The sequence below is a fragment of the Saccopteryx bilineata genome, chromosome 4 (genome assembly GCF_036850765.1).
Source record: "Saccopteryx bilineata isolate mSacBil1 chromosome 4, mSacBil1_pri_phased_curated, whole genome shotgun sequence".
Classification (NCBI taxonomy): domain Eukaryota; kingdom Metazoa; phylum Chordata; class Mammalia; order Chiroptera; family Emballonuridae; genus Saccopteryx; species Saccopteryx bilineata.
Genome location: NC_089493.1, coordinates 132,311,357 through 132,330,340, shown reverse-complemented (window position 1 = coordinate 132,330,340; position 18,984 = coordinate 132,311,357). Strand labels below are relative to the sequence as shown.

Sequence of the window (18,984 nt, the reverse complement as noted above, 5' to 3'; positions counted from 1 at the left end):
ACTTTTCTTGCTTATTTTTAATTAGCTGTCTTACTCCATTAGAAAAATTAAGTCCAAGATCTTCACTGTCTTTATCATTTTATCACTAATACAAGTACAAACTAGGCACTCAAATATTTGTTATATTTAAACAATTTTCCTTAGTAATATGTATTTAGAGGCAAGTATGATGCGAAAAGCTTTTTTAAAATGATAAGATAAATTTTAAAGGTTACATATAGCTTCCAAATACTATTTGTATGTGAAAGGTATTTCATGTGAGTGAATGATGATTAGTGAAGGTGCCACATTCTGAAGTTGTTTATAAAGGTGCTTTAAAGGTCTTTCTGAACCTGTGGCACTTCCTACTCCATAAGTATTTTAGTGTTGCTATCACCTGTCATACAGATAAAAAAACAGCCTAAACAGATGTGCCCAGAATGTAAATTCTACAACTACAGACAAAGCTTTCTCCTACAGTCTCTACAACACCTAAAACACAAGTAGAAAAAGTAAAGGTAATTTGTATAATATAGAACATGATTACTCAGATACCTTTATCAGAAAAACCTGAAAATTAAAAAGTACTGATTAAAACTTGTTTTTGATGTGGCCTCCTGGGTCAGATCAAGTGACCCACCCACGTAAGAATCCTATCTGACCTTGGTACAAAAGTGCAGTTAATGACCATTCCAGTAGCATTCAATATGTACTCATGTACCTTCAACACTTCCAATCATACTGTATAAACCATGGGTCTAGTGTCACTTCACAAAACAAAGAGACCCAGTTGTACATCCTTTCACTTATCCAAAATTATCTTTCAAGCCACAAATTCTAATATTCTGAAATAAGATGAGAAACTCTTGTTTCCATTAGACAATATTCAAGATTTTAGAAATGATTGTTTCCCCTTTTAGTGTGTGCCTTTATATAGTAACTTTCTTAGCTTTGCTGTCCATAATAATCTAGACCAAGTCATGTTAACATTTATGGCTTGATGGGTTATTTAGTGCAGAGCCTAGATATGTCAGGTACATCCTCCTTCCATATCACAGCTCAGTGAACAAACTGCCAACAGAACCAGGCTTTCAAGATATTAAAAGGTGTGGTTTAAAGATCTTGCCAGAGCAATTAAGCTTTAATACTTATCCACTATCAGTCATTACCATTTGATAGTGAAGAGCCAGTACAATGAAGTTAAAAAGTTGCCCAAGGGAACCTAGATAAACTTTTACCCCCATGCAGTGAATGTACCTTTTTCCACTTATATTCATTAGGGTCTTAAAAGGAGGGAGGGGCCACTATATAAGGATATACTTATTAGAACTGAAAATACATTACAAATTCCCAGGGAGAACCAGTTAACATCTGTTTTAAATAATTCCTCAGAATGGCCTCACTTTTTAAAACTAAGTTAAATAGCATATTTTAAAGGATGACATATATTCTAACCAAGGTTAAACTCAGTATGTTTTAGAAAAGTGACTCTAACATAGCCTAATAAACTCCTTTCCTTCTCCAAATCTTAAGTTCACACTTTGGCCTGACCAGAGATGGCACAGTGGATAGAGCATTGACCGGGAATGCTGAAGTTCCTGATTCAAAACCCTGCGATTGCCAGCTTGAGCATGGCATCATCAACATGATCCCAAGGTCACTAGCTTGAACCCAAAGGTCACTGGCTTGAGCAAGGGGTCACTCGCTTGGCTTGAGCCCCTCAGGCAAGACACTTATGAGAAGTAATCAATGAACAACTTAAGTGATACAAATATGAGTTGATGCTTCTCATCTCCCCCCCCCCCGCCCCGTCTTTTTCTCTCAAAAATAAAATCATACTTTTCTCTAATACCATGGGTTATAAAGTACTGGACAACTTAAGTTTGAACACAGGTGTTGCCATACCTTGAGTGTGCTACTTTCAACTGAGTAACCATTAAAGCCCTCAACTGTAAAATAAGCACTATAATATTCTGTCAGATGGAATTGATATGAGGACACTCCATGTAAAGTGCTTAGCACAGTGCCTAAGTGTAGTAAGCACTCAAATGTTAGTTATCATAACCATTAGCATCAGATTCCAATAATTTGACCCTAATCATTTGGTGGGAAATACATCTAATAATACTGTGTCCTCATAAATTAGTTTCCACTAATCTCTTTGCCACAATCTTTTCCCTTTCATGTCTGTGTAATATCCTTACCACAGCTCATAAAAGCTTTACTATGTTTGCTAACCTAGATAAAGAGGGTTTTCAAGACGGGACAATATGGCCACAGAGTAGGCAGATGCACCAACTCCCACTTCCCGGAACCAAGGTGGATTACAACTTAAATCTAAGTACACTCATCGTGAAAGACAAATTTTGGACTGAACTAGGAGGATTCTACAGCCAAGGACCACCAAAGAACCCACACTGAGTCTGGTAGGAAAAGCAGAGATGTGGAGAAGGCTGCCCTGCTCCCGGGAGTAAGGAGCAGGGAGTGGCACCCGGGAGAAATTTTCACGAAGGGGAGAGCTGTCCAGCGAGTTGTAGGTCTTTATCCCCAAAACCGAAATCCCAGCCTAGAGCCCTGGAGTCAGGAAGACGCTGACAAACTATATTTGGCTGAGAAAAAAAGCCTATACAGAGTATGCGAGAAGGAGGCAGGACTCTCAGACCCAGGCTCTGTATTAAAGGAATTGCACGGAGAGCCTTGCTCACAGCCACTTTCCTGGAGCTCCAGTTAGACACCCGAGCCCCGGGGCTGAGTCACTCCCCAGATTTAAAGTGAAACAGCATCACCAGCAAAGGAAAGAAAGTGCCCCGTCCACCAGAGGCTCCTCTACTCTAGCTAGAACAAAGGCACTTAGAGCCAGGCGCCATGTTAGGGACATAAATAGTGAGTGCAAAGGTCTAAGCCACACCATCCACTGCACTGCTGAGTGCTTTCCCGGGGCAGACAGGCCCGAGGCAGTAGGGCACGGCTGCGGAAGTTCAAGCGAGCATGCACAAGCCAGCCTACTGAGCCAGGAACCACCATTGCCACTGGGGAAACCCGGGCTCACACAGAGCTCTGCTCACTGAGTGGCCTGCCCTTGGCGGGGCCGGAGACTGGAGAGTCAGCAGAGGGGGAACAAACGGGCACGCGTGAGCCAGCCAGTGACGGTGGAAGTCGTGCCAGTTCCTGTAAGAATCCGGGGGGCAGGCAAACCAGCTCAGGGTGTGGACACACCCTCAGCAGTAAAGAGAGCACAGGTAACCTCAGCGGTGATCGGAGAGGGCACACATGACCCCCATCTCCCCCCAGGCGGCCGCTGAGATCTGTGCCGACTGAGGCAGCCCCAAAAGCGGTCCAAACGGGGGCGCGGGCATGCGCGAGCCCGACCAGGACAGCGTCGGTCGTGGAGGTGGGCTGAAGCCAGCAACACCTGAGCCCAAAAGCCCCGGGCAGCAACAGCGGCAGTGGCCTGGTAGACAGACCACACAACAGGAGCTAAAATGTCTCAAGAGAATGACACCTGAGGCTGAGAAGCAGCCACATCTAATACCGTACCTAATCAGTGAATTACAGTACGGAGCCCAACAAGTAGCCAGCAATAAAAGACAACAGAAAGAGGATTTTAGGGGAACTTGAATTTTTAAAATAACCTCTCCCAGCCCAAGAGTAGATAAAAGCAAGCCTAGGAATGCAGCTGATATTTATAACAGAACCTGGACCCAGCAGAGGCAGACACAAGATCTGGATCACCTGTACCCCCAAAAGGTGGATAAGAACCAGTCACAGGCAGTGACTCCATTGACCTGCCCCAGGTCCCAACCAGGGAGGTCCAGGGCAACACAGACAAAATGGGAAGGCAGAGAAGTGCAATCCAAAGGAACCAACAAGAGAAACGCCCAGAAAATGAGCTGAGTGAGATGGATATAAGCAAACTACTGAATGCAGAGTTTAAAATAATGATTTTTATAATGCTGAAAGATGGTCACAATGAGCATATAAATAAATAACAAGTATTAAAAAGGACATTGAAATAATAAAAAAGAACCAGTCAGAAATGACAAATACAATATCAAAAATGAAGACTACAGGCCCTGGCCAGTTGGCTCAGTGGTAGAGCCTGCCGTGCAGGAGTCCCGGGTTCGATTCCCGGCCAGGGCACACAGGAGAAGCGCCCATCTGCTTCTCCACCCCTCCCCCTCTCCTTCCTCTCTGTCTCTCACTTCCCCTCCCACAGCCGAGGCTCCATTGGAGCAAAGATGGCCTGGGTGCTGAGGATGGATCTGTGGCCTCTGCCTCAGGCACTAGAATGGCTCTGGATGCAACACAGCAATGCCCCAGAGGGGCAGAGCATCGCCCTCTGGTGGGCATGCCAGGTGGACCCCAGTTGGGCACATGTGGGAGTCTGTCTGACTACCTCCCTGTTTCCAGCTTCGGAAAAATGCAAGAAAAAAAAAGACTACACTAGAAGCAATTAAAAGCAGGCTGGATGAAGCAGAGGATTGAATCAGTGATTTAGAGGACAAGATAAAGGAAAACACAGAAGTGGAGCAGCAAAAAGAAAAGAGAATAAAAAAATCTGAGGAAACGTTAGAGAGCTCTGTGACAACGTAAAGAGAAACAACATCCACATCACTGGGGTTCCTGAAGAAGAGAAAGAGCAAGAGATAGAAATCTTGTTCAATCAAATCATAGCTGAAAACTTCCCTAAATTGATGCAGGAAAAAGTCACATAAGAAGCACAGAGAACTCCATTAAAGAGAAACCCGAAGAAATTAATACCAAGACACATCATAATTAAAATAGCAAAGCTAAGAGATATTAAAAGCTGCTAGATAAAAAAAGGCTATCACCTACAAAGGAGCCCCCATAAGGATGACATCCAACTTCTCAACAGAAATACTTGAGGCCAGAAGGGAATGGCAAGAAATATTCAAAGTAATACAGAACAAGAACCTACAACCAAGACTATTTATCCAGCAAGGCTATTGTTTAAAATTGAAGGAGAAATAAAAAGCTTCACAGACAAAAAAACAACAACAAAAAAAAAACAAACCTCAAGGAATTCATTACAACCAAACCAATGCTGCAAGAAATGTTAAGGGACCTGATATAAACAGAACAAAGGGGGGAAAGAATATACTAAAAGAGGAATATAGCTTTAAGAATAAAATGGCAATAAACAACTACATATCAATAATAACCTTAATGTAAATGGATTAAGAGTAACCGCGTGGATAAGAAAACAGGACCCATACATATGCTGTCTAAAAGAGACAAACCTCAAAACAAAAGATACACAGACTAAAGGTAAAAGGATGGAAAAAAAATATCTCACGCAAATGGAAATGAAGAGAAAGCTGGGGTAACAATACTTATATCAGACAAAATGGACTTTAAAACAGAGGCTGTAGTAAGAAACAAAGAAGGCCACTACATAATGCTAAAGGGAGCAATCCAACAGGCAGATATAACTATTATAAATATCTACACAATATAGGAGCACCTAAATATATAAAGCAGACTTTGATGGCTATAAAGGGTGAGATCAATAGCAATACTGTAATAGTAGGGGATTTCAATACCCCACTAATATCATCCCTAAATAGATCCTCAAGAAAGAAAATTAACAAAAAAACAGCAGACTTAAAGGACACACTAGATCAACTGGATTTAATAGATATCTTCAGAACCTTTCACCCTAAAACAGCAGAATATACATTCTTTTCAAGTGCTCATGGTACATTCTCTAGGATAGACCACATGTTAGGGCACAAAAGCAGTCTCAAAAAATTTAATAAGACTGAAATCATATCAAGCATTTTCTCTGATCACAATGGCATGAAACTAGAAATCAACCACAACAGAAAAACTGAAAAATACTCAAACACATGGAAACTAAATAGCATGTTATTAAATAATGAATGGGTTAACAATGAGATCAAAGAAGAAATAAAAAATTCTTAGAAACAAATGATAATGAGCATATAACAACTCAAAATTTATGGGACACAGCAAAAGCAGTCCTGAGAGGGAAGTTCATAGCACTACAGGAATATCTTAAGAAGCTAGAAAAAGCTCAAATAAACAACCTAACCCTGCATCTAAAAGGACTAGAAAACGAATAGCAAGAAAAGCCCAGAGGTAGTAGAAGGAAGGAAATAAAGATCAGAGTGGAAATAAATGACATAGAAGCTAAAGAAACAATACAGAGGATCAATGAAACCAAGAGCTAGTTTTTTGAAAGGGTAAACAAGATTGATGAACCTTTAACAAGACTCACAAAGAAAAAAGAGAGGACTCAAATAAGTAAAATTAGAAATGAGAGTGGAGAAATAACAACTGACACAACAGAAATACAAAATATTGTAAGAAAATACTATGAAGAACTGTATGCCAAAAAATTAAACAACCTAGGGGAAATGGACAAATTCCTTGAAACATATAATATAATCTTTCAAAAATCAATCTGGAAGAATCAGAAACAGACCGATTACAACAAATGAGATCGAAACAGTTATAAAAAAAACTCTCAAAAAACAAAATCCAGGGGCCCAATGGCTTCACTGGTGAATTCTACCAAATATTCAAAGAAGAATTAATTCCTATCCTTCACAAGCTATTTCAAAAAATTCAAGAGTAAGGAAAACTTCCAAGCTCCTTTTATGAGGCGAGCATTATTCTGATTCCAAAACCAGGCAAAGACAACACAAAGAAAAAAAACTATAGGCCAATATCCCAGATGAATTTAGATGCTAAAATCCTCAACAAAATATTAGCAAACTGGATTCAGCAATACATGAAAAAAATCATACATCATGATCAAGTGAGATTTATTCTTGGGAGGCAAGGCTGGTACAACATTTGTAAATCAATCAATGTGATTTACCACATAAACAAAAGGAAGGAGAAAAACCACATGATAATTGCAATAGATGCAGAAAAGGCATTTAATAAAATCCAGCACCCATTCATGATCAAAACTCTCAGCAAAGTGGGAATACAGGGAACATACCTCAACATGATAAAGGCCATCTATGACAAACCCACAGACAACATCATACTCAATGGGCAAAAATTAAAAGCAATCCCCTTAAGATCAGAAACAAGGCAGGGGTGCTCTCTCTCACCACTCTTATTCAACATAGTACTGGAAGTCCTAGCCACAGCAATCAGACAAGAAGAAGATATAAAAGGCATCCAAATTGGAAAAGAAGAAGTAAAGCCATCATTATTTGCTGATGATATGATACTGTACACAGAAAACCCTAAAGTCGCAGTCAAAAAACTACTGTACTTGATAAATGAATTCAGCAAGGTGGCAGCATATAAAATTAATACACAAAAATCAGAGGCATTTTTATACACCAACAATGAAATGTCAGAAAGAGAAACTAAGGACACAAACTCCTTCACTATTGCAACCAAAGAAATAAAGTACCTAAGAGTAAATTTAACCAAGGAGATTAAAGACTTGTACTCGCAAAATTATAAAACATTAATAAAAGAAATCAAGGAAGACACAAACAAGTGGAAGCATATTCCATGCTCATGGTTAGGAAGAATAAACATCATTAAAATGTCTATATTACCCAAAGCAATTTATAAATTCAATGCAATACCAATTGAAATACCAATGACATACTTTAAAGATATACAACACATATTCCAAAAATTTATATGGAACCAAAAAAGCACACGAATAGCCTCAGCAATCTTGAAAAGGAAGAATAAAGTGGGAGGTATCACACTTCCCGATATCAAGTTATACTACAAGGCCCACTGTACTCAAAACAGCCTGGTAATGCCATAAGAACAGGCATATAGATCAAGGAACAGAAAAGAGAACCCAGAAATAAACTCACACCATTATAGACAATTGATATTTGACAAAGGAGGTAAGAGCATACAGTGGAGTAAAGACAGTCTGTTAACAAATGATGTTAGGAAAACTGGACAGCTACCTGCAAAAAAAAGAAACTAGACCACCTACTTATACCATTCACAATAATAAACTCAAAATGAATAAAGGACTTAAATTTAAGTCGTGAAACCATAAGCATCTTAGAAGAAAACATAGGCAATAAGCTCACTGACATCTATCACAGCAGTATATTTGCTGATTTATCTCCACGGGCAAGTGAAATAAAAGACAGGATAAACAAATGGTACTATATCAAACTAAAAAGCTTTTGCACAGCTAAAGACAATAAGAACAGAATAAAAAGACAAACTACACAATGGGAGACGATATTTGACAATACATCTGATAAGGGGTTAATAACCAAAATTTATAAAGAACTTTAAGACTTAACACCAGGAAGACAAACAATCCAATCAAAAAATGGGCAAAAGAAATTAATAGACACTTCTCCAAAGAGGACATGCAGATGGCCAACAGGCATATGAAAAAATGCTCAACATCACTAATCATTAGAGAAATGCATATTAAAACCACAATGAGATATTACCTCACACCAGTCAGAATGGTGCTTATTAACAAAACAATACATGATAGGTGCTGAAGAAGATGTGGAGAAAGGGAAACCCTCCTGCACTGCTGGTGGGAATGCAGACAGGTGCAGCCACTGTGGAAAACAGTATGGAGATTCCTCACAAAATTAAAAATGGAACTAACTACCTTTTGACCCAGCCATCCCACTTACAGGAATATATTCCAAGGACACCATATCACTGACTCTAAAAAATATGCACCCCCATGTTTATGGCAGCATTGTTCACAATAGCGAAGATCTGGAAATAGCCCAAACATTCGTCAGTGGAAGAGTGGATTAAAAGCTGTGGTACATATATTCAATGGAAAAAGAAGGAAATCTTACCTTTTGAAATAACATGTGGACCTGGAAACTATTACATGGAGTGAAATAAGCCAGGCAGAGAAAGAAAAATATCATATGACCTCACTCATTTGAGGAATCCAAGAACAATGTGAACTGAGGAATGGAATTAAACCTGAAGGGAAGGGTGTTGAGAGGGTTAAGGGAGATGCTGAGGGGAATACAGGTGAGGGGATGCGTTCAAGGAGACACTAGAATCTATGTAAACACAACAAATTAATTAATTAATTAATTAACTAATAAAGAGTGTTTTCAGTGCACAGCAATACTTTAGGCCTGGCAATAACCCACTATAAAAAGCACAGCTGAAGCTAAAAATAACCTTTCTCACGAAGAAAGTACAACCAAATAGAACATATGCTAACACAATTTCCAAAGATTCATGAACAATTCCTTAGACTTAACTGATATTTAAGAGTAATTGAAAATTTAATTGTATATATAAAAAAAGAATCCTGTATTTCCAATATTTTATTTCATTAACAATTCAAATCCCTGAGCCTGAATAGCCTAGAATGCATCTGACAAATTATTTCTCAAAATCAAATAGTTAGCTCATAAAAATCACAAAAGGGTAAGAAGCCATGCCTCTGCCTAAGATTCCTATTAATAATAGAGTGTTTATCATTTGGCAATCCCTGAACATACCTTTTAAAAAGGCTTGTAACTCAAACTAAAGTATGAGAAACACTAACTGGAAAAGAAGAAATCATGAAAACCTCAAAGTCGCCTGGGAGATTTTCAAGAGGTACTGTCCACCAGGACTCTTTCAAACACACCGCAAATACCCTAAAAAACTCTATGGAAATATACATGTGTGTACAGGTGTCTTATTATATAACATTACCCTTTCATGCGATAGCACTGGGGATACATAAAAGTTTCATCCTTTGGGGGGCAGGGTGGAGAAGAAATTGTAAGAAGAAACAGATTTTCTTCAAATTAGGTATGACTGTAGGAAGAAGTTGAATGAGGACACACAAAAGTATAAGTAGTGGGAATGCTGGAGGAGCCTGGGGGGGGGGGGGGGCTGTTGAAAGAGAAGTCTGTCCAGAGCAGCATGTGCTTAAAATTATGACCAGGAAAGGTGACTAAGGACATCCCCCGCAATACCCAGAAAAAGAGATTGAACCAACTTTACTGCTGAAATTTTTAAAGTTTTCATTTCTTTACAGAAAGTGATGTGAAGGAAGAATGCTTAAGGTTTATCCGGGTGCAAGGTCCAAGTGGACGAAAGGATAGAGAGACTGATAGCACCATCACAGGTTATCACAAAAGTCCCTGGTGAGCTAAGGACCTGAACTAAAATGAAGTGGTTATAAGCATCCCCTTTATTGGAGAATATGTCAAAAAAAAAAATCTATAAGCCACTTTCTATTGAAACATCGCTTTCAAAATCTGTGACATCCGACTATTAACCAAGGTTTATAACCTTGGGCTCCCCTCACCCACGACCAAAACAAACAGTTTAATGTCCTTGGTCAAAGGACTATTTGACTTTCGAAGATGCAGCTTTCAGTTTTCGGGCTGGTGACTAGCCAGCCCGGTCTCCACGCACAAAGAGCTCGGGGACTCGCTCGCCCCCGAGGTGGCAGCACCACCGCCTCGGTACAGCGCGGCCTACCGGCCTCGGAGCCGGCTGCCGTGGGGGCTCCGTGCCCACGAGGAAAACGTGCCGCCGTGGGAAACACCGTGTTCAGGCCCGAGGGCCTGAACGAACCTGAGGCGACAGCTCTCCGGGAACTGGGCCGGACCCCTCGCGTGCGCCCGTCCTGCGGTGCCGGACCCCGCCCTCTGTCGCACACCAGTCCTGCGGGGCAGACCCCTCGCCCCTGTTGCAAGCCCATCCTGCGGGCCCGGACCTCCTCACACCCTGCCGCAGGCCCGGACCCCTTTGCGCTCTGCCGCAGGTCCGGATCCTCGCCCCCCGCGCGCTCACCCAGAAGATGAGGTTGAGGAAGACCAGCACCGTCTTGGAAGAGGTGATGCCACACTGGCCCATGGTGCGCGTGGTCGCGGGAGTCCTGCCCGCCGGCCGGAGGCGCCCACCCAGCGAGACGGCAAAGGCGACGGCGCCGCCTAGCTGGGAACCTCGGGGCCTGCGTGGCACCCCCACCAGCCACTCGGCGTCGGGGCACAGCCTGGCCCAGCAGGCACTTCGCTACTCTGCGCAGCCGCCGCAATCCAGTCCCGGCCCCCACGCCGGCGCCCTAGCAACCGTGTCGCGGAGACAGCAGCTTCAGCCAATCACTCCCTCAGCGGCTACGGCCAGGCCCTGCCTTTTAAAGGAGCCAAAGGCTCAGTGACTTTTGGCCTCTGACTACCTTTGGGTGCATATGGCTCACTCGGGAAGTCCCAGGGGATGAAACCCACTGCCCTCCTATTGAGCCACGTTTACTATGCCAGCCTTACAAATGACTCAGAGCCTGCAAACGTTGTTTTCCCACTTAGCCCATGGGTGTTGGCAACAATTCAACATCAACAGGAATCCCCAAATTGGGGTGCCACAAAGGAACGAATTGTATTCAGTGCAAATAGCTCATGCTTGATACAGCCTCAGCTGTGGAAAGCATGCCTGTGGGGCGGCTCAATAGTGTTATACAGTGGTGGGATTCAAATGTTTAACAATCAGTTCTTTGCCCTAATTACTGTTTTAAGTATAAAAGAAATTATATACCAGAAGGTAGTTTATTATTTTATGCATTTAGTACTTAAATAAGAACAGTAAAAGAGGTACACAAAAGTAAATTATGAGTTTTAAAATATTAATGAAAAAATATTAAATAATACCTGACAAAAAAACAATAAAACTGTTATTTAAGATATTTCTGTATTGGTTCTTGATTGGCGTCCTAACTTGTAATTTTTTTCACCTATGGACAGACTAAACATTACTACAGGGGTTTAGAATACGCTGTTGCACAGATGAATATCAAAAAAAGAGTAAGGAATGTAAATTTGTGATTTCCACACTGTAGAAACCCTGGGCAGCCTCCCACCTTAGAGAGAAAGAACCCTGATTACAAGTGCCTTCTTAACAACCAGTCTGCCAAACTCAACAAAAAATTCGGTATCAGTTCTCCCCAACTGGTGCGAACGGGCTGAATCCCACTACTGGTGTTACAGCTCAGTCGTGGAACATCACTTCTGTGAGATTGGCTCTGGTACAGGCTGCCTGGGGCAAGGCCCCTCTCTTGCTGGACAGCTCTGCTCTAGGATGGTTAAAGCAGGTCCACTTCCCCTGTTGTGAACTGCCCTAGGAAGAGTTCTTTGGTGTTTCATCTCCACCCAGGGAAACACTACCTGCAGCCCTCAATGTAATGGGAGTCTGGGTTCTCCTAACCAGAGGAAAGTTTACTTGTATAGAGAGAAGTCCAGCTACTTGTACCTGATTGGTCTGTCCTCATGTAAATGAGGACTCCATAGGGTCACAGTTTGATTGGTCCAAAAAGCACTGTCCTGATTGGTTGGAATGAAGTTGTTCTGACTGATTAGTGAAGATGCTTAATAAGGCTATAACAGCTAGCTCCAATTGCACAGTAAAAGTTTCATTCCTATTGGTTGAAATTAGAATCCAGAAACTCCTTTACAAGGGTTGCTTAGTTGGCAGAAACAGTGCAGGCAAGCAGTTTAGTATGGCTTCTCCCAGAGCTGGTTTGTATGTCAGGCCCCTGTTTAGAAATGACCTCTAGGCTCTATTTTTAATTTAAGCCCAGCTAGCCATCAGGAGACCTTTTAGCTAGCTATCTTCTTTCTCAGTTTTGACACCCTCTAAGGAAGTTCAGACACTAATTACTCCCACTGCACATCAGGAGTATCTACTTTAGGATTAATACCTAAGCACTGTTCGGGAGAAGTGCAATGAATATCAACAAATAGTTATGGACAACATATTGTGCCAGATACTAGGCTAATTCTCAGAAGAGTTATCAGAAAGGAGGAAAGGCTGGTGATGGGGTTAACAAGACAGAGACATGTTTGTGTGGGAGTATGGCTAGGCAAGTCTATTCTACCATAGGACATTTTGGACCAAAGCTTAGAACAATTACAGAAACATCTTATTAACCATTGATTTGAGGATGGGAGGAGGGATAGAGAGAGAGAAAATAGCATCAGCTCATTGTTCCACTTAGTTGTTCCATTTAGCTGTATACTCACTGGTTGTTTCTCCTGTGTGCCCTTACCAGAGATCGAACCTATAACCTTGGTGCACTGTGATGACACTCTCCTGTGTGCCCTTACCAGACATCGAACCTATAACCTTGGTGCACTGAGTCACCTGGCCAAGGCCAGAAATATATTTTGCATTGCAACATTAACACTATTCCCCTTAATTTTGAATCATTATAATACTTACTGAGAGCTTACCCTGTATCCAGGTCTTTATGACTACTAGCTGATTTAACCTTGTCACAACCTTAGGTGGAGGGTACTATGGCTATCAGCCCCATGCTATGGTAATTGAGGCTTAGAAAGAAAAACAAACTTGGCCAGAGCCACATAAAGTAAATGTATGAAAACAGTAAAGATCAGAGCAGAAAAAAATGAAATAGAAAAAACAAGATAAAAGATTGATGAAACTAAGAGCTGGTTCTTCAAATGGATAAATAGAAGTGAGAAACCTCTAGTAATACTTATCATTTAAATGAGAGAACAGAAGTAAGTAAAATAAAAAATAAAATAAGACAGATTACAACTGACACCACAGAAATATAAAGGCTCATTAAAAACTACTATGAGTAATTATATACTCACAAATTAAACAATCTAAAAGAAATGGATCAATTTCTAGAAACACACACTCTTCCAAGACCAAAACAGGAAAAAACAAAGAATCTGAACAGCTTGATTACTAACAATGAAATCGAAAGAGTATTTTAAAAAACTCCCAACAAACAAAATCCTAGGTCCAAATGGCTTTACAGGTGAATTATACCAAACATTTAAAAGAGGATTAGTACTGCCTGACCAGGCGGTGGCACAGTGGATAGAGTCAGACTGGGATGCAGAGGACCCAGGTTCGAGACCCCAAGGTCGCCAGCTTGAGCGCAGGCTCATCTGGTTTGAGCAAAAAGCTCACCCCTTTGGACCCAAGGTTGCTGGCTTGAGCAAGGGGGTTACTCAGTCTGCTGTAGCCCCCTGGTCAAGGACATATGAGAAAGCAATCAATGAACAACTAAAGTGCCACAATAAAAAACTGATGATTGATGCTTCTTATCTCTCTTCGTTCCTGTCTGTCTGTCCCTGTCTATCCCTCTTTCTGACTCTCCCTCTGTCTCTGTAAAAATACATAAATAAATAAATAAGGATTAGTACTTACTTTTCTCAAACTATTCCAAAATATTGAAGAGGAGGAAAGCCTTCCAAACTCATTCTAAGAGGTCAGCATCACCCTGACACCAAAACCAGACAAAAATACTACCAAAAAAAAGGGGGGGGGGGTTACCAACCAGTATCCCTGATGAACATAAATGCCAAAATTCTCAAAAAAAAAAAACCCAAAAAACTAGAAAACTGATTTCAACAGTATTTTAAAAGGATTATACACCATAATCAAGTGGGATTTATACCAGAAATTCAAGCTTTGTTCAATATACACAAAACAAGTAATGTGACTCATCATATCAACAAAACCAATAATAAATCATGTAATTTTCTCAAAAGGTGCAGAAAAAAATGTTTGGCAAACTTCAAGATCCATTTATGATAGAAAAACTCTCCACAAAGTAGGTATAGAAAAACTTACCTCAACTTGACAAAATCTGTATATGACAAACCCACACCTAACATCATGGTCAATGTTATAAAGCTGAAAACTGTTCCTGTAAGATCAGAAATAAGAAAAGGATGCCCACTCTCATCACTGTTATTCAACATAGTATTGAAAATCCTAGCCACAGCAATTAGATCAAATAAATAAGTAAATAGATAAATAAATAAAATTTTAAAGTCTTAATGAATTCAGAGCTCTAAAAATGCAGAAAATCATTGTGCAAGTTTTTGGCAGTGAAAAGTCTTACATTGCCCTTCACAACTCTGCTTCTACTGTTCAGCAACATTCCTGGCACAGTGTTAAAAACTCTTAACAAGTTCGTCCATTGTTAGCAAGTGCTGAAACACAAGAGAGGCCCTGGCCGGTTGGCTCAGTAGTAGAGTGTCGGCCTGGAGTGCAGATGTCCCAGGTTCAATTCCTGGTCAGGGCACGTAGGAGAAGCGATTATCTGCTTCTCTACCCCTCCTCCTCTCTCTCTTTCTCTCTCTCTTTTTCTCTTTCTTTTTCTCTTTCTTTTTCTCTTCCCCTCCTGCTGCCATGGCTCTTTCGGAACAAGTTGCCCCAGGCACTGAGGATGGCTCCATGGTCTCACCTCAGGCACTAAAGTAGCTCAGTTGCCAAGCAATAGAACAACGATCCCAGGTGGGCAGAGCATCACCACATAGGGCAGTGGTCCCCAACCCCCGGGCTGTGGACCGGTACCGGTCTATGGGCCATTTGGTACCGGTCCGCAGAGAAAGAATAAATAACTTACATTATTTCCATTTTATTTATATTTAAGTCTGAACAATGTTTTCTTTTTTAAAAATGACCAGATTCCCTCTGTTACATCCATCTAAGACTCACTCTTGACGCTTGTCTCGGTCATGTGATACATTTATCCGTCCCACCCTAAAGGCCGGTCTGTGAAAATATTTTCTGACATTAAACCGGTCTGTGGCCCAAAAAGGGTTGGGGACCACTGATATAGGGAGCTTGCTGGGTCGATCCTGGTCAGGGTATAATGGGAGTCTGTCTCTCTGGCTCCCTACTTCTCACTTAAGGAAGAAAAAAAAGAAACACAATAGAAATCATTGTTGTTTTTAGTGTCATCAAACCTGATGAAAATACCACATGCATGATGGAATGAATTATGTAGCTTGAGAAACATTTTCCCCAGAACTAGGGAAAGAGTGAAACAGAAGAGGACCAGGTGACCAGCTGGATCAGTGGAGTGGAAAAGAACATGAGTCCTGGGACGAAACTGCTGAGATTCAACTCTTTGTTCTTACCCCTTAGTTGTTTTGTGACCTTAGAGAAGTTGTTTTAAATTCTCTGGGCCTAGCCTGACCGAGCGGTGGCGCAGTGGATAGAGCGTCGGACTGGAATGCGGAAGACCCAGGTTCGAGACCCCGAGGTCGCCAGTTTGAGCCCAAGTTCACTGGCTCGAGCAAGAGGTTACTCGGTCTGCTGAAGGCCTGCAGTCCAGGCACATATGAGAAAGCAATCAATGAACAATTAAGGTGTTGCAATGTGCAACGAAAACTAATGATTGATGCTTCTCATCCCTCTCCGTCCCTCTCTCTGACTCTCTCCCTGTCTCTGTAAAAATAAATAAATTAATTAATTAATTAATTAATTCTCGGGGCCTATTTTACCATCTGTAAATTGAGGAATTGATATTTATTAATACTTTTCTTCATAGTTTTGCAACTATCTTCAAATACGGGTGCGGTGGGTGATAACCCATTTCACTGAGCACCATTTAGTCAGAGAGAATTAAATCAGTGAACAAACCTAAAGTGCTCAGCTCTGCTGCTAAGTCATGGGATTCACACATAACACAGAATTCAACCAGGTCACTGAGTTTGAGGAACTGTACAAGTACTTTATATCACAATTTCCTGGTTCCTAAATTATTCCTGTCCTATTAATTTTTTTTTTACTGAGCTAAAACATACATTCAGAAAAGTGCACAACCCTAAGAGCACAGCTTGACTGTTATAAAGTGAACACACTTGAGAAACCACCACACAAAATCTTCTCTAACAGTCTCTCTGAGATTACCCCACCAAGACAACCTCTATCCTGAATTTTAACACCATGGATTAGTTGTGCCTATTTTTGAACTTTTGATAAATGAAATCATACATTATGTATGTGTCTGTGTTTAGCTTCTTTCACTCCATATCATGTTTATGCACTTCATCCATGTTGTTGCACATAACAGTTTATTTATTCTCATTGCTAAATATATTCAATTGTGTGATTATATCTCAATGACTTTATGCATTCTATCATTGAAGAACATGTACGTTGTTTTTGTTTTGGGGCTATTTAGAGTAGTGCCGCTGTTCCTGAGTCTTTCAGCCCATGAACATGTTATCTTCTCCTTCCCTTTGTTCGGGTCTTCTTTAATTTCTCTCAATAATGTAATGTGCAGCCGTATATACCTTCCATCAGATTTGTTCCTTGATATTTATTGCTTTTTTAGTGTTAGTTTTTTAGTCTCATTTTTTTTTTTCTAATTGTTTGTAGCAGATTAGTAGAAATGCTGTTGATTTGGGATATAGGCAGTGTATCCAGCAACATTGCTAAATTTAATATCTTGTTTTCCTCTATTTTTTGTTTTCCTGTTTCATTTCTTTTGGGGCTCATCTTTATTATGTTCATTCCTCTACTGTACTTGAGCTTAATGTTGTGTTCCTTTTCTAGCTTCTTGCTCCATTGAGAGGTGGGGGTCCTCTTCTGTTCCTATCCCCCGGTATTTTCCACTCTGATCAACGGGGTATGTGAAAAACCATGCCCTCATTATGCATCGCTACCAGGTCTCCTGTTCTATCTTTGTGACAACCTCAGTGCTTCACCTTGACACTCTTCACCTTTCAGGATGCAAAGTGCCAATCCCAGGCACCCCTACTTTTCTTCCTTTGTTATTTCAGGACTATAACCTCATTTAGTTGCAGAAAGATAGCTGATAGAAGGATAGGAATTTGAGAACACTGTGCTAGCTACCTCAGAAAGCATGCTAATTACAACCCAGTGGCAGCTGCACATTTTCTAGTTAGATATTTTGGGTATCTAAACAGCAGAATTAAATGTATTTCTATTTTCATTTATGTGAGTATTGTTTTGTTTCCTAGTTGAAGCACACAGGCAAGCAACTTGTTTTGCCTTTCATATTCCAGTAATTGTCTGTCAATCAATTGATTTTTAAAATTGTTTTTCATTTTTGTGTGTGTGTTTTCTTTTGTGTGTGTGAGAAGTGCAGAGAGCTATAACAGGGGCTGTTTCCCACACATCATTTAGAACAAGATGCGTCTTAGAATGGTCTTTCTGAATTGAAAGTATGACCATGCCTTACCCTCACTCGAAGGATTTTAGTAATTATCATTGTCTACTGAATAGAGACCAAACTCCCAGCTTGGCTGAAGAACCCTTTGTAACCAAGCCCCTGACTGAGGCTCTGGCCATACTCTATGTTCATTTCTCTAAAACTGCCCTGCCTCTTGTCCCCTCCCTGAATTGGAACATACTACACACTTGCCTGGAATGCTCTTTCACCCTCTATTACCTTGAAGATCTGTTCATCCTTCAAGATCCATCTCAGGCATCATCTCCAGGAAGCCCTCCTGATCTACTCCCTGGAGCTGGAGTAAATTCTCTTCCCTGGGTTCCCACAGCCTCCTCCTCCCTCACCTCATTCTTATATCAAACCACTGGCCCCATTTGGCATGTGATAGTCTGCAGTATGAGCTCCTTTAGAGACTGGACTATTCATTATGCATGTCCCTATCCAATACCCCATTCATGAGAGGACTTCAGTAATTGTTTGTTGATTGAACAGTGTGGCTCCTTCTGGGATAGAAACTCTTATCAGAGGTGATTCAGGTGTTAGTAAGGCACCAGACATATGAAGATGCTACTGCACTGAAAAGACTAGGACAGCTCATGTATTCCCATAAGACCTACTGTCCCTGCTAGCTCTGCTGTGTACATGTATATATGTGTGTGTGTGTGCAGACACACAGGCAAGCATTGTTTACCACCCCTCACCCCATGCCAGCCCATGGTGCTCTTTTCCATCCTCTGAACCTGGCTCTGTTTAACAACCCAGCCTCTGCCACCTTGTGGCCAGACTATCTTGGAACCAAACCCTGGCTCTGTATCTACTTTGCTACCCTGTGCAAGTTACCCAGCATCCCCAGACCTCTGTTCTCTCATCTGTAACGTGAGGTGAACACTATGTGACCTTCAAGGTGGTTGTGGAAATTAAATGTGGCAACATAGTGAAGTACCAGTGCAATGTCTAATGCATAATAGATGTTCAGAAGTTCTCAACAATTACTAAAAGTGGTAGTTTCATCACAAATACAATCTGTGGTCTCAAATTATCCTTGCTCATGACTTGTCCTT

General features: G+C 41.0%; 1 protein-coding gene across 1 annotated transcript in view; it reads right to left on the bottom strand.

Moving 5' to 3' along the window:
* Nucleotides 1-10,987, bottom strand: part of TSPAN3 (tetraspanin 3) — a 37,325-nt gene extending 26,338 nt beyond the window's left edge. Inside the window, exon 1 of the mRNA XM_066278301.1 lies at nucleotides 10,756-10,987. Coding sequence (XP_066134398.1) covers nucleotides 10,756-10,818 — 63 coding nt within the window. The 5' untranslated portion in view covers nucleotides 10,819-10,987. The remainder of the gene's footprint in view (nucleotides 1-10,755) is intronic.
* Between the last annotated feature and the right edge of the window lie 7,997 nt (nucleotides 10,988-18,984).